The sequence below is a fragment of the Silene latifolia genome, chromosome 11 (assembly GCF_048544455.1).
Source record: "Silene latifolia isolate original U9 population chromosome 11, ASM4854445v1, whole genome shotgun sequence".
Taxonomy (NCBI): Eukaryota; Viridiplantae; Streptophyta; class Magnoliopsida; order Caryophyllales; family Caryophyllaceae; genus Silene; species Silene latifolia.
Genome location: NC_133536.1, coordinates 121370784 through 121387087, shown reverse-complemented (window position 1 = coordinate 121387087; position 16304 = coordinate 121370784). Strand labels below are relative to the sequence as shown.

The 16304-nt window shown below is 35.3% G+C and overlaps 3 protein-coding genes and 1 long non-coding RNA gene across 4 annotated transcripts; 3 read left to right on the top strand and 1 right to left on the bottom strand.

Annotated features, from left to right (window-relative positions):
• Positions 1-5849: 5849 nt before the first annotated feature.
• LOC141615058 (uncharacterized) lies at positions 5850-8747 on the bottom strand. The gene is made up of 4 exons (XR_012529584.1): positions 8608-8747; positions 8441-8508; positions 7491-7576; positions 5850-6061 (listed from the first exon to the last, which is right to left on the bottom strand). It is a non-coding gene; the product is annotated as an uncharacterized LOC141615058 (long non-coding RNA).
• A 3362-nt stretch (positions 8748-12109) lies between these two features.
• LOC141613897 (protein FAR1-RELATED SEQUENCE 5-like) lies at positions 12110-14001 on the top strand. The gene is made up of 4 exons (XM_074432639.1): positions 12110-12146; positions 13070-13171; positions 13226-13575; positions 13627-14001. Exons 1-4 carry the CDS (start codon positions 12110-12112, stop codon positions 13999-14001), a joined length of 864 nt encoding a protein of 287 aa, XP_074288740.1.
• A 50-nt stretch (positions 14002-14051) lies between these two features.
• LOC141613896 (protein FAR-RED IMPAIRED RESPONSE 1-like) lies at positions 14052-14721 on the top strand. Its single transcript, XM_074432638.1, has 2 exons — positions 14052-14153; positions 14380-14721. Exons 1-2 carry the CDS (start codon positions 14052-14054, stop codon positions 14719-14721), a joined length of 444 nt encoding a protein of 147 aa, XP_074288739.1.
• A 164-nt stretch (positions 14722-14885) lies between these two features.
• LOC141613895 (protein FAR1-RELATED SEQUENCE 2-like) lies at positions 14886-15655 on the top strand. The gene is made up of 2 exons (XM_074432636.1): positions 14886-15253; positions 15433-15655. Exons 1-2 carry the CDS (start codon positions 14886-14888, stop codon positions 15653-15655), a joined length of 591 nt encoding a protein of 196 aa, XP_074288737.1.
• The last annotated feature ends 649 nt before the right edge of the window (positions 15656-16304 follow it).

The following is a 16304-nucleotide window of genomic DNA, read 5'->3' as shown; positions in this document are numbered from 1 at the left end:
GTTATAAAGATATCCAAAAGGGAAGGTGTCAAACATGCAAGGTCCAAAATAAATCTTAAGAATGAAACATCGCTAAAGTCGCGAAAAGAAAGTTATACAAACCAAATATGAGAAAGGGAGACATATGTCCCTAAAATGTATGTGACATAAAAAGGGTTTAAGGGTCGCAATAAAGTAAAACGAGTCTAGGTCCCAAGGTTACTTTGCTCGCTAGCTCGTCCATGTACCCCATATATGCATCACCTACCTGTCATTCGCATTTTATACAAATACGAAAGCCACAGTCAGTGGGGAGTAACTCCGAGTTCTCCCAGCCACGAAATGTCATAATTAATATAACATGTAAACATAAGAATATGAATACGAATCACACAATGCCTTAGCATATAGATGCTAGACAATCGTGCTTATCATGTGAACAACAATATAACAACACATAGTCCTAGCATGTGAATACTAGACCGACTCATACTACACTATCATGTGAATCACATAACATCCAGGAATCCAAACTCTATCAACCATAGCCGGCTTGCATCTCACCTTCTATGATTCATAGAATCATCAAACAAGAAAGGGCAATATATCAAAGACAGGCATAAGTTCTTAGCACGGTCAATAATCACTTTGTAACTCGAGTCTATACCACGAGGTAGGGAAGGTAATCGAACCGGTATCTTGGCTCAGCGGTTACTATTAAGAAAACATGGCCAAGAGACAACACAACCCTAGCCTAAAATCACAAGAGACCTAGACATGCGGATACACACCACCGCACCCAAGACCCACAACTTTTTTTAAAACAAAGTGAAGTGAGTACCCTAAGGACACCACCGAAGGGTTGGCTAGTACTTAAGCCGACCCCATACTATCAAAATAAGTAACGAGGTCATGCCCCAACTTGGATATAAATCCACTAGTCAAGAACACAAAGGCTATCAAGCAGTGAACATATACTCGTCAAAGACTATAAAGACCTATCCATGATGAAGGCGAAATACTCACCTAGGACCTAGTCACACTAGTCCCGCTTGAATACTTTAGCCCACACCACACAAGACTCACCACACAAGTCAAGTAAGACACCCACTTAACCTTAAGAGGGCAAAAAGTCCCACTTACCAACATGAATTCTAACATTCTATCATGTGAAAGGCTATATAATATTGTCTATTCAAATGAGATAAACCAACAGTTCCTCAATACAAATTCAATACTAACTTCCAATTCTAGCAATTTTAACAATATTAAAGGCTTTAGGGAATCTAGGGCCGTTTCTACAATATAAGAAGCTACTCAAATCAATTAACTACACATGTGAAATAAAAATATAATAAATGGCCTAAAACAAGAAAAAGGCCGATTATCTAATTCATTCAAAATTTCATCCAACCGAATTTTTACCCGCAACCCCAGCCCTGCGACAGGTATGGGTTAAATTGTGGCTGACCAATCACACAATTGACTGACATCGAATCAGTCAAAGGGACCAAGGCTCAGTTTTCGGCATAATCATCCAACATTACAATTATCGCTATATTACTCTCATGCTATTTCTAATTTCTATCATGTGAAAAACGAAAGTAACACATTATCAATCCCTAAACACTTAACAAACAACGAGCACAACATTAACTACTAATGTGACATTAATTCGTCGAGTAACTCGGAATAGTTACCTTAAGCTAGCAAAGAGACAAGCAATAAACTTGAGAAAGCTCTAAAACCTAAAATTACTCCTCATCTTCAACCCCATATGAGCCACCTAAAATAATTATGTAAAAGGACGATATTAACGAATTATCTTTATATAAAATATGAGACGTAAATTAATTTAATTATATTTTAAATAAACCAAACTAGCGTCAAAACAATTTATAGATACGGCCCAAACTCGCGACTTAGCCAGGCCACTGCCTAGGCCACGGCCAGCTGCTGCTAGGCTACAACAGGCCAACCTTATAAAAGTCACTCTCGTCCCAAAAATTAATTCAATCTCAACTCTCTACCCCATCTCTCTCATTACTCCGTCCTACTCTTTACTCCGTCTCATAATATAATACTCCATAGTAACCAGATTTCCATCTCAATTTCAATATCGATATTGTCAAATATTCCATTAAAGGAATTGCTCAACATTTAGCGTATAATTCTAAGCTACTCACCCACAAGCCGAGGTCAAAGGAAACAACAAATTGGAATAGAATACGGAACACATAAATCCAATCTCAACCGATAAATTCCCAATCTCAAGCCAAACAATTGTTCTCGTATAATGTTGGATACCAAATTTAAGATGTAACATATGAAAGCTCTAAGCACTAAAGTCCTCGTTCGTAATATCCAATAACCAGCAACAAATCCACTACCCCACACTCTTGGTTCATAACATTAATCCAACATCTCCGAACCAATCGTCCCAATTGTGTCTTACCAACTATCTCCCTATTCTCTTCAAAACTTTAAGCTGTTAACTTAAATATAAGATTATCGACATAACAAGCCTTGGACAAAAATAATCTCAACCCATCTCACAAATTAATAAAATTAAGACTAGAGACATAAATTAGTAGTACTCATAAAATTATACTATAACAATTAATCAATATTACCATCCATCGTGTTACCTTAAACGCCCCTTATTCTTCGAATAAATGATCCACAAGGCACGAGCCTCACCCCGGGTCTTCGAATCCTTCATAAAAGGGCAAGAAAATGGAATAAAGAAGCTAAAAGACGACACTTTTATAAGACGGCGAAAGACGAAACCACTACAAAAAGGAGACTTTCTTACCTTAAAAGGAGGAGGAAGGAAAGGGGAAGAGAATGGTACAAAAATTACGGAATTTGGTTGAGAATGGAGGCGGGATCTGAGGTTTGAATTGACGGAATCGGGTTAAGGTTCTCGTTGTTCATTATTGTTGTTCTTTGGTGAATCACGCAAAAAGGAAGGGGAAAAGAAGGGGGGGTGTGGGACGTTAGGTAGATAATAATAATAATAATAATAATAATAATAATAATAATAATAATAATAATAATAATAATAATAATAATAATAATAATAATAATAATAATAATAATAATAATAATAATAATAATAATAATAATAATAATAATAATAATAATAATAATGAGACACCAGCTAGCTTGCTAGCTACTAATTATACGTACGTTTCTTCATCGTTAAGTAATTCGCTCGTTTTTAAAATCGTCTCGAGTTAATAAAATCGGTTTTAGTAAAAGTTTCAGTAATAAAACGGAGTCAATAATAAATAAATTTAATGAGTAAAAATATAATAAACTCAGCCAGCTAACGAAAATAATAGGAATTCGATTCGAATCGGAGTTATTAACGATTTTTACTAAATTAGCGGAGTTTAACGAAATTTGATAACTTAGCAAAATAACTCAAAATAGCTAATTGGATGACTTTTCCTAAATCCATTTTGAATCCACTAAGGGACGACTTTCATAAAGGACTCGTAAAAGGAACATAATTTATTAACGATTATTAAAATTTAACGTAACGAATTATAATAAAATTAATTAATTAGCTGAGAAAATAAATATATAAATCGCTAACCAACGTAATTAAATACAAAGTAGCAATTAAAATAATTTTATTCAACTTTTTTAAAATACGGGGTGTTACAATCACCCCATCTTTTAAAAAGTTTCGTCCTCGAAACTTGAAAGTAGAAATGAAAGGTTAATAAAATAAAACTGAAAGTAGAATCGGTAACCAAAACATTTTAAAGGTTATTTATCGTAAGAATCAAAATTCTTTCAAAAGTTTCAAATAAAATTTTCCGAAATGAACCAGGACTCTCAACAGAGGAATGTAGTGTTCTCGTTACGTATTCAAGAACATCTCATTCCAAATCAAAGATAAGGTCAAAAGGCAAATCATTTGTATAAATCAAAAATCAAAATGCTTTCAAAAACATTTATAGAGAGTTTTCAAAGATATAAGTCTCACTTATGGAACGGAAATGCTCTTGTCGTGCACACAAGAACGCTAACTTTCCAAGTCAGAGACAAATTAAAACAAAAACTATTCGCCGACAAGCGTAGAACAAGTTATCAAACGTTTTCAATAACTAGTTCTAACATCCGATCAACGTAAAAATCAAAATAAGAGAAAGGTAATCTACTCAAATTTTCTTTTTCAAAAAGCCAAAATAGAAATAAAGGTTTCACTTTTAAACCAAAATGGGGGTCAAATCCCTGAAAATGTAACATTAAACTTTGACAAAGAAGTCATAAATAGATCAAAGTTAACAGAAATTGGATAAAATTTAAAGAAATTTCGGGTTTAGCGATTAAAATCATGATAAAGAAGTCTATACTCAAAGAACAATTAGAGAATTAAATCGAATTTTCATTTTCAAATCTTTAAAAGTAGGGAAAATTTTGTAATGGTAACATAAATTTTTAACAACGAACCAAAAATAGTAGTTTGAAATATTTAAAAATTGTGTGAAATGAAAAGTAAGTTAGACATCATAGATACAAGTATGCTAAGAGGGTTCAAGCTTAACCAACAAAAGAGGTATGATGAACTTCCTAGGGATAAGAATTGAAGTCAAATTTACAAGGATGTCAAAGATAGAGTTTCATAAGATATGAGTGTCAAACTTAAAGGAGGAGCAAGATGAAGCGAGGAAATGAGGTATGAACGGTAACGCTCATGATCAAGGAGAAAGGGAAATTAGACAACAAGGAAACGCCTATTAGGGTATTGTACCTTCATGACAAAACGACCAAATCACAAACAAAAACAACAAAGCCAAGTTCTATAACTTTAGTAACATAGGCAACTCACTCTTAACACACATAATTCCACCTATCACTTATACTCACATTACCAAGGGGTTAGGTATAAGAATCCCCAAGTACGTCTCACCACACTACCTAAGTCCTTCCAAAATCACAACTTCTCAAAACCGGGGTTATAGGTCAACCAGAAACAACTCCACAAGCCAAATTATCCAACCAAGGTTAGCACCCCACAAAAGGAAGAGAACTATCTAAAAGGCGTTAAGGGAGGATACAAATGTAACTTCCTAGGAAGAAGAATAGAGAGTTTAGAAGAAGGATAGGCACCAAGAGATTAAGAATAAGGCGAGATATAAAAAGAACGAGAAACATCTTCAAGGAAGTAGAAGCATTCTTCAAAGGTTGAACAAATCTTCAATCCTCAGCAATAGGCACTAAATCTTGATCTTCTTAAAATATAAGTGTCCTTTCAATGGAACGGAGATACTCTTGGCGATCACTCAAGAACATCAATATTCCAATTCAAAGACATAAAAATACATTTTTACACCAACAAATGATAAAACTAATTATCAGACGTCTCCAATAACAAGCTTTAACACTAATTGACGTTAAAACCAGTGAAAAACATTAAAATATTTTCAAAACCTTTAGTTCAAAATTTTTTTTTCCTAATTAGGGTAATAACTCCATTAGCTATAGATAAGCTCACGGTCATTGATCCAAGAACACAACAATTATTAAATGACAATCAACAAACAGGTTAGTACCTAACAAAGAGCAAACACAAAGAGACTACAACATAAGATCCTAAATCTACCCATCTTATCCATCTCTCAAGTTTATTATTTTAAGGTCAAGTTATTTATATTGGGGTGCACAAACGTGCGTCGGGAGCAAATATGCTCTGATACCAACTGTGACACCCTCACTTATCGCGGAAAAGTAAACACGTAACTCTACAGAAAAACTGACAGGATATGTTTGTAATAGGTTCAATTGGGTAAAAACCTGTAATTTTTAAAACCTGAACCTGTTATAAAGATATCCAAAAGGGAAGGTGTCAAACATGCAAGGTCCAAAATAAATCTTAAGAATGAAACATCGCTAAAGTCGCGAAAAGAAAGTTATACAAACCAAATATGAGAAAGGGAGACATATGTCCCTAAAATGTATGTGACATAAAAAGGGTTTAAGGGTCGCAATAAAGTAAAACCAGTCTAGGTCCCAAGGTTACTTTGCTCGCTAGCTCGTCCATGTACCCCATATATGCATCACCTACCTGTCATTCGCATTTTATACAAATACGAAAGCCACATCGATGTGGGGAGTAACTCCGAGTTCTCCCAGCCACGAAATGTCATAATTAATATAACATGTAAACATAAGAATATGAATACGAATCACACAATGCCTTAGCATATAGATGCTAGACAATCGTGCTTATCATGTGAACAACAATATAACAACACATAGTCCTAGCATGTGAATACTAGACCGACTCATACTACACTATCATGTGAATCACATAACATCCAGAATCCAAACTCTATCAACCATAGCCGGCTTGCATCTCACCTTCTATGATTCATAGAATCATCAAACAAGAAAGGGCAATATATCAAAGACAGGCATAAGTTCTTAGCACGGTCAATAGTCACTTTGTAACTCGAGTCTATACCACGAGGTAGGGAAGGTAATCGAACCGGTATCTTGGCTCAGCGGTTACTATTAAGAAAACATGGCCAAGAGACAACACAACCCTAGCCTAAAATCTGCGCAGACCTAGACATGTGGATACACACCACCGCACCCAAGACCCACAACTTTTTTTAAAACAAAGTGAAGTGAGTACCCTAAGGACACCACCGAAGGGTTGGCTAGTACTTAAGCTGACCCCATACTATCAAAATAAGTACCTGAGGTCATGCCCCAACTTGGATATAAATCCACTAGTCAGGAACACAAAGGCTATCAAGCAGTGAACATATACTCGTCAAAGACTATAAAGACCTATCCATGATGAAGGCCGAAATACTCACCTAGGACCTAGTCACAGCTAGTCCCAGCTTGAATACTTTAGCCCACACCACACAAGACTCACCACACAAGTCAAGTAAGACACCCACTTAACCTTAAGAGGGCAAAAAGTCCCACTTACCAACATGAATTCTAACATTCTATCATGTGAAAGGCTATATAATATTGTCTATTCAAATAGATAAACCAACAGTTCCTCAATACAAATTCAATACTAACTTCCAATTCTAGCAATTTTAACAATATTAAAGGCTTTAGGGAATCTAGGGCCGTTTCTACAATATAAGAAGCTACTCAAATCAATTAACTACACATGTGAAATAAAAATATAATAAATGGCCTAAAACAAGAAAAAGGCCGATTATCTAATTCATTCAAAATTTCATCCAACCGAATTTTTACCCGCAACCCCAGCCCTGCGACAGTGCGGGTTAAATTGCGGTGACCAATCACACAATTGATGACATCGAATCACAAAGGGACCAAGGCTCGATTTTGGCATAATCATCCAACATTACAATTATCGCTATATTACTCTCATGCTATTTCTAATTTCTATCATGTGAAAAACGAAAGTAACACATTATCAATCCCTAAACACTTAACAAACAACGAGCACAACATTAACTACTAATGTGACATTAATTCGTCGAGTAACTCGGAATAGTTACCTTAAGCTAGCAAAGAGACAAGCAATAAACTTGAGAAAGCTCTAAAACCCAAAATTACTCTTCATCTTCAACCCCATATGAGCCACCTAAAATAATAATGTGAAAGGACGATATTAACGAATTATCTTTATATAAAATATGAGACGTAAATTAATTTAATTATATTTTAAATAAACCAAACTAGCGTCAAAACAATTTATAGATACGGCCCAAACTCGCGACTTAGCCAAAGCCATTTGCCTAGGCCACGGCCAGCTGCTGCTAGGCTACAACAGGCCAACCTTATAAAAGTCACTCTCGTCCCAAAAATTAATTCAATCTCAACTCTCTACCCCATCTCTCTCATTACTCCGTCCTACTCTTTACTCCGTCTCATAATATAATACTCCATAGTAACCAGATTTCCATCTCAATTTCAATATTGATATTGTCAAATATTCCATTAAAGGAATTGCTCAACATTTAGAGTATAATTCTAAGCTACTCACCCACAAGCCGAGGTCAAAGGAAACAACAAATTGGAATAGAATACGGAACACATAAATCAATTCTCAACCGATAAATTCCCAATCTCAAGCCAAACAATTGTTCTCGTATAATGTTGGATACCAAATTTAAGATGTAACATATGAAAGCTCTAAGCACTAAAGTCCTCGTTCGTAATATCCAATAACCAGCAACAAATCCACTACCCCACACTCTTGGTTCATAACATTAATCCAACATCTCCGAACCAATCGTCCCAATTGTGTCTTACCAACTATCTCCCTATTCTCTTCAAAACTTTAAGCTGTTAACTTAAATATAAGATTATCGACATAACAAGCCTTGGACAAAAATAATCTCAACCCATCTCACAAATTAATAAAATTAAGACTAGAGACATAAATTAGTAGTACTCATAAAATTATACTATAACAATTAATCAATATTACCATCCATCGTGTTACCTTAAACGCCCCTTATTCTTCGAATAAATGATCCACAAGGCACGAGCCTCACCCCGGGTCTTCGAATCCTTCATAAAAGGGCAAGAAAACGGAATAAAGAAGCTAAAACACGACACTTTTATAAGACGGCGAAAGACGAAACTACTACAAAAAGGAGACTTTCTTACCTTAAAAGGAGGAGGAAGGAAAGGGGAAGAGAATGGTACAAAAATTACGGAATTTGGTTGAAAATGGAGGCGGGATCTGAGGTTTGAATTGACGGAACTGGGTTGAGGTTCTGTTGTTCATTATTGTTGCTACTGGTGAATCACGCAAAAAAGGAAGGGGAAAAGAAGGGGGGGTGGGACGTTAGGTAGATAATAATAATAATAATAATAATAATAATAATAATAATAATAATAATAATAATAATAATAATAATAATAATAATGAGACACCAGCTAGCTTGCTAGCTACTAATTATACGTACGTTTCTTCATCGTTAAGTAATTCGCTCGTTTTTAAAATCGTCTCGAGTTAATAAAATCGGTTTTAGTAAAAGTTTCAGTAATAAAACGGAGTCAATAATAAATAAATTTAATGAGTAAAAATATAATAAACTCAGCCAGCTAACGGAAATAATAGGAATTCGATTCGAATCGGAGTTATTAACGATTTTTACTAAATTAGCGGAGTTTAACGAAATTTGATAACTTAGCAAAATAACTCAAAATAGCTAATTGGATGACTTTTCCTAAATCCATTTTGAATCCACTAAGGGACGACTTTCATAAAGGACTCGTAAAAGGAACATAATTTATTAACGATTATTAAAATTTAACGTAATTATAATTATAATAAAATTAATTAATTAGCTGAGAAAATAAATATATAAATCGCTAACCAACGTAATTAAATACAAAGTAGCAATTAAAATAATTTTATTCAACTTTTTTAAAATACGGGGTGTTACACGAACTGTCTGTTTTAACAGTTCTGGGTTAAATTAACGGCTGGGGAGATTTTTATGTGATTTTTGATATTGTAAACAAAACATGAAATAAATGATATTTGCTTGAGCTAGACCTATAACTAAAACAATGGTGATTGTTATTCAAGATCTATTGAATAGAAATAGTGTTAATGCCCGAACACGTCAAGCAAGAACGATTTTGGATCGAACACATCAACCCGATTCACTAATTGCACACAGCAAAATACCAAACAAAGCAACAACTTTTTTTTTTTCTTAAAATCAATCGTGTGTTATTATAGAAGACTCATGGCTTTATATAGTGAGTCATAGTCGAAACTCCTAAGTAAGTGAACAGTTGCCATCACTATTTCACTTATTACAACAATTAACAATAAGTAAAATGAAAGGACTTCATTAATTACTACTATTAATAAGTTAATTAAAATACTAAATAAGACTAATTAAGACTAGCAATTTAAACTAGCCATTATTTGGAACGTGTAGAATCAGCCTCCATCGACTCGTATCATTTATAATAATGTGTGATATTGTTTCTGACTCGTGACCATAATAAACAATACCACATTTTATTATCCTGAAATAGTGATACTGTTTAGTATAAGGTGTGATATTATTTCTAATAACGTGGTGATATTGTTTCTGACTCGCGACCATAATAAACAATCACATTTTGTTATCCTGAAATAATGATACTGTTTAGTATAAGGTGTGATATTATTTCTAATGACGTGTGGTATTGTTTCTGAACTCCCCTGAAAAATATAAAAATAAGGTGAAACAGTGATATTCTGTTATATAAGTAGTGATATTATTTATAATAACATGTGATATTGTTTCTGACTCGTGACCATAATAAACAATATCACATTTTGTTATCCTGAAATAGTGATACTATTTAGTATAAGGTGTGATATTATTTCTAATAACGTGTGATATTGTTTCTGACTCGTGACCATAGACCATATATAAAGTTTCATACACAGACTTGTCATGGTGAGCATACCTTATTGTCAGTAACGGGTACAAAAGCATTAGGACAGTTACGCTTATCATGGTGAGCATACACAGACTTGAAATGTTCTACTTTACATATTTACCCTTTATTTAAATTAATTTATTATAATTATTAATGTCCTTTTATGTCATTTTACAAAAAATAGTTACCTTTTCAGTTAGTTTTACCAAACACTTTACAATTAATCAGCTACCTTATCAGTTTCCAATTTTAGCTAGCTTTTCAGGTACCTTTTTAATTTCAGTCACCTTATCAGGTTTCAGGTACCTTTTCAGGTTTCAGCTACCTTTTCAGTCAGTTTTACCAAACAGAACCTAAGCGTCTTGTTTTTGTTACCTTATTTGGAAGTGATATTGTTTAGTATAATGCGCGATATTGTATTCGTTACTCAATCCTTAAATATTTAGTAGTTCTCACTGGATCTCGACTCTCTCTCTCTCTCTCTCTCTCTCTCTCTCTCTCTCTCTGTATATATATATATATATATATATATATATATATATATATATATATATATATATCATAGTGTATATAATTAAATTTTAAATTTTCTATTTAAAACATAGTGGTCTTACATGAGTAATATTTTGTGAATTAGGGTACCTCTTACCTTATATCAGATGAGTAATATTTTGTGAATTAGGGTACCTCTTACCCAGTTTTGCCGTGTGACACTCGACCGAGTGCCCCTTTTACTCGACCGAGTGCCTCCTACTCGAGAGAGTGGACCACCTCACTCGACCGAGTGAATTGCCTTGACCCTTATTTTACCAATACTCGATTGAATATTTAGGGTACCTCTTACCTTATATCAGATGAACATGTTGGCCTTACATGAGTAATATTTTGTGAATTATTTACGTTTGGTTATATGGTGTGGCATTTTGCAATTAAATGGAAACCTTTAATTCAACAATGAGTGAATGTATGACAAGAATGGTATGATAATCTTGTGCGATGTGTGTTAATTGACGTGATTTTATTTTGGTTATATAAAAGCACTATAAAAACGTGGAAATTATGTGTCACATAGTGGTCATTTGCATGATTGTGTATTGTGGTCTTCCTTATAAGCGAAAGCGTTGATGATGGATGAGAACAGATATCGAAAACACATGTGTGATAATGTGATGGATTTGACGCGGTACATGCGTGGCATGGTGTTAATGGACATAGAAGTGTTTTTCATGGTTGAGTCACATTACAAGTAATTTTGGCAATGTTTGATTGTTTCATGGAATCCTCATATTTTGTGATTTCACGTGATATATATATATATATATATATATATATATATATATATATATATATATATATATATATATATATATATATATATATATATATATATATATTGCATCAAGTGAGTCTAGGTATCTTAGGTGAGTCTAGCATTTTAATCTCATCCATTAGATCTACTCCTAATCAACGGCTGAGATTAAATCTCAGAAATTATAACAAACGTATAAAAGCTAAGAATTCAAACCTCCCCCTCATAATTCAGTTTCACTTTCTCTCTCCTCCGTCTCTTTCCCTCGCTTTCTCTATCTCTCTCTCTAAGTCAAAATAATCCTCTGAATCAAGCAAACAAACCCTAGGTTCCTGTTTTTTACTCGCTTTTATCAATTCATTCACAAATCAATCAAATTCGTGTGTTTTCCAGGTTCTCGTTGCTACAATGGATGCAGATTCTACCGACATTAACATGCAAACAGGTAATTTCCATAATCCTTTCGTTTTCAGTTTTCCTTTTCGCGATTTCATATAGATTCTATGTCGCTGATCATTCACTATTGTAATTTCATTATTCCGTTGCTTTTCAGTTTTTTTGGTTAATCGATTTTATGTTTGCTTCAATTTTAATGACATCCGTTCACTTCTACTTCAATTTGACGGTCTCCTTTCCTTTGATTATTCTCGTATTTGCTTTTCTCTTAAATATTAGGTGCAATCTCCTTGTATTTGTTGTTTTTCCTATCGAATTTTCATATTTGCGTTCTCCTATGCTTCTGCTTACAATCGCAATTGCTTTATCGTCATATTCCGTCAATTTTGATTATATTTGTCTTTATTCTGTTGCTTTTCAGTTTTTAGGTTAATCGATTTTCTGTTTGCTTCAATTTTAATGAAATCCGTTCACTTCTACTTCAATTTACGGTCTCCTTTCCTTTGATTATACTCGTAGTTGCTTTTGTCTTAAATATTAGGTCAAATATCCTTGTATTTGTTGATTTTCTCGTTCAATTTCGGTCAAATTTCATTATATTTGACCTCTTTTCTGTCTTGTATATTCTGTTCCCCTGTCTGTATATTCTGTTACTGCTGTCAATGCTTACAGGCTCGACTTGTTACAATATCAATGTTACTATAACACAATCACATATATTCATTTCCATTGCACATATAACATATCTTTACCACTACGGATGTCCTCTTGTTCTTAACATTTACTTCAATGTACTTTAGTTTCTTGTTCTAAATTGTAGTCCAACCTCTTCGCATATTTCCTGTTCTCCCGTCCATCCTTATGTCACTACATTGTCATAGTACTAGTATTATCAGTAACAATGTTACTCTTTGTAATACCACCGTTGTATTTCAGGTCACTAATACTCGTATTTTCCTTTTTGTATTACAGACTCAAGTACTGTCACTCAACCCCATTCTACGCCAATTGCCCAAGAGCAACCCAATCCTCAACCAAATAATCAGCTTGTTCTATCTCACACGTCTAATGGAGGTGAGCGCTGGATGCGTGTGGTTTAGCACAAGTTTAGACCTACCATTGGTGCAGTTTTCGCCTCCATTGAGGCTGGAATCAAGTTCTACGAGGTTTATGCTCGGGCATGTGGATTTACCCCTCGGAAGCACAGTACGAAAACACTACGAGGTGGTGTTGCACACCAAAAATTCGTAGTCTGCAACCGTCAAGGGTTCAGGGAGTCTAAACCGAAACAGCGTCCCAGAACCAAGGATGATGAGAATATGGGTGATGGTTCGTCCACAGCTAGTAAAGTTACACGGCGAGTTAAAATTACAAGAATTGGATGCCGAGCGTACGTCAGATTTGCCCTTCTACATGGCCTTGATGGCCCAACTATGATTGACGAGTTTTCTGAAGTCCACAATCATCGTCTCACCTCTGTCTGTAACAGAGATCTAGATAAGATTTAACGATCCCTTGATATGTTCCAGAAGACGCTTATCTTGGACAACTCCAAGTTGAATATTGGCGCTGGATTGACCTTTAGACAGGTTAAGGAACTTGTCAATAGGTATGAAAATATCGGTGCTACATTGATAGATTTTAAGAAATTTCAAAGAGATATCAAGTGCAACATTGGGTTAAGAGATGCTGACCTTTTCATCGATCGACTCGAGAAACTCAAAGTGACCCAACCCCAGTTCTACTTTGCCTATGATGTTGATCCGCAAAACCGTCTAACAAAGTTCTTTTGGGCTGATGCTACATGTATTAGAAACTACTCATTCTTTGGGGATGCTGTGAGCTTCGACCCTACTTACGGAACCAACAAGTATGATATGGTTTTACACCATTCACGGTGTTAATCACCACGAAAGTCGGTGTTTGTTTGCCGGTTGTCTCCTGTTACACGAGGATGACATCTCCTTCCAATGGACCTTTCAAAGATTTCTTGACTGCCATGGGACAAAAAGAGCCGCAGTTCATGATCACGGATCAATGCCCTGGCATAAAGAAGGTAATAGTGTGACAATGTTACTGTAACAGACTTACTTAAATTTATTGTACCACAACATTCTGACTCCAACTACCACTGTTCCATCTCTTCCTTTTTTACAAGGTTATTCAATAACAATGTTCAGTAACTAAATTACTAACATATAATTTACTCACTTGCTCTTTCCTATCACTTTGGTCAATATCACGTTCGACTTGTTTGTTTCATTATGACTGGCATACAACAGGCTTTCCCTTCTGTTTTCAAGACAGCTAGGCATCGTTATTGTATGTGGCATATTACACAAAAGATCACGGACAAAGTTGGTTCAGCACTCTACAGAGACACGGACTTCCTTGCTCGCTTCAACGCTGTTGTTTGGGACCCTGATATGGAGCCGTCGGAGTTCGAAGAGAAGTGGCAGAAGGTCATTTCAGATTTCGAGCTGGAAGATAATGATTGGTTGACTACAATGTTCGACGACAGACACCATTGGATTCCTGCCTACCATCGTGACCTTGCCTTGGGCTGCATATTAAGAACAACACGACCATCGAGAAAGTACAAATTCGTTTTTCAAGCGCTATGAGAATCACTTTGGTACATTGGTCGAATTTTGGATGAGGTAAACAACTCTTTTTCATTCCTTACGATGTGCCGGGAACAGGAGCAGTGTATGTTACGATATCATTGTTTCATTGTTACATAAATAATTTGTTGCCGAATCCTTGTTGCATTAAAACCAGGTTCCAAATGCTATGGACCAGCGGCGCTATACACGAAAGTGCGATGATTATAACAACCCACTCATTCCCCGAGCTTAAGACAGAATTACCTATAGAAAAGCATGGCGCTATTATATACACACATGCTGTGTTCAAGGTGTTTCAAGAAGAAGTAATGGCTGTCGATTCATGTGGTGTTGATGACTTTGAGAAGGAGAAGCATGTGCGCATAATTCATGTAATCGATGCTGAGACAGACAGAATTTTCAAGGTGAGGTTGGACCTTAGAAGCACAGATGCAGTATGCGAGTGTAAACTGTTCGAAAGAATTGGATTACTCTGCAGGCATATTGTGTGGGTGTACAAGGGCAAAGGAATTGGGCGAATACCAAGCAAGTACATTGTAGATCGTTAGCTAAATAACACACACGCAGCGAACAGGTTTGATTCGAAAACATTATTACAGTGACAGTTTTGACTTGTTACAGTAATTGTTTTTTAGTAACATTGTAACCATAATTTCTTATAGTAACATTGTCACCATGATAAACAGTAACCTGCTGTTTTACTTCCAGGCTTGATTCGAATGGGAGTGTCATTGAGGATTCATATATGGCTACGTCTGATAACAGTTATTTGTGCAACGTATGGTCAGAGTTCCCTCAGATAGTTGGTGTTCTCAAAACTTTACCTGCTGAACACACGGAAGAGTTAGCATCCCTCCTAGTTGAGTTCCGGCAGAAGTTATGTATTGAACCGCTTACAAAAGACCAAGAGATGGAGATGCTGTTGGGCTGAAGCTCGTCATCTGAAGTCACTATCCACCCTCCGGAACAAGCACGCAACAAGGGCAGCGGAAAAAGATTGAAGTCAGCTAAACAACAGGCCATTGAAAAAGCAGCCAAGCCAAAGAGGCTATGTGCATACTGCAAAGAAAGAGTTACCCACGACGGAGAACATGCCCTCTTCGCATAGGCTGATGTAGGCTGGCTTGAAAGCACTAAAAAGAAAAAGTTTGATACTTTGTTATGATGTTACGATAACATTGTGACCTTAGCAATAATTAGTAGGATTTTGTGTTCTTTGTGACAATAATATGTCACAAGTAAAAATAAAAGTAGAATTGTGTGTTCTTTGTGGCAATAACATGTCACAATAAAAAGTCATTCGATTTTCCTACATCATAGTTAACATTTTATACAAAGACACTTACAACATTTTATACAAAGAATAAATATTGTTTTAGGACCATTTTCCGTCCCGTTTTAGGAGCATATTTCCTAAGTTTTACAGTAACAGTGTTATACGATTTGTTATACGATTTGTTCTATTTAAGGAAAAGGGTTTAGGGTTGGATTAGGCGGCTCCGCGAAGCGGTTCCGCCTAATCCAACCCTAAACCCTTTTCCGTCCCGTATTAGGAGCGTTTTTCCCCAAATTTAAATCCC

Excerpts from the sequence above, each read along its gene's own strand:
- LOC141613897 (XM_074432639.1), top strand. The coding sequence starts at position 12,110 with ATGGATGCAGATTCTACCGACATTAACATGCAAACAG. Across the intron at positions 12,147-13,069 it reads CGACATTAACATGCAAACAG|ACTCAAGTACTGTCACTCAA; the intron begins GTAATTTCCATA and ends TTTGTATTACAG. Across the intron at positions 13,576-13,626 it reads ACAATCATCGTCTCACCTCT|AAGACGCTTATCTTGGACAA; the intron begins GTCTGTAACAGA and ends GATATGTTCCAG.
- LOC141613896 (XM_074432638.1), top strand. The coding sequence starts at position 14,052 with ATGACATCTCCTTCCAATGGACCTTTCAAAGATTTCTTGACTGCCATG. Across the intron at positions 14,154-14,379 it reads AATGCCCTGGCATAAAGAAG|GCTTTCCCTTCTGTTTTCAA; the intron begins GTAATAGTGTGA and ends GGCATACAACAG.
- LOC141613895 (XM_074432636.1), top strand. The coding sequence starts at position 14,886 with ATGCTATGGACCAGCGGCGCTATACACGAAAGTGCGATGATTATAACA. Across the intron at positions 15,254-15,432 it reads ATTGGGCGAATACCAAGCAA|GCTTGATTCGAATGGGAGTG; the intron begins GTACATTGTAGA and ends TTTTACTTCCAG.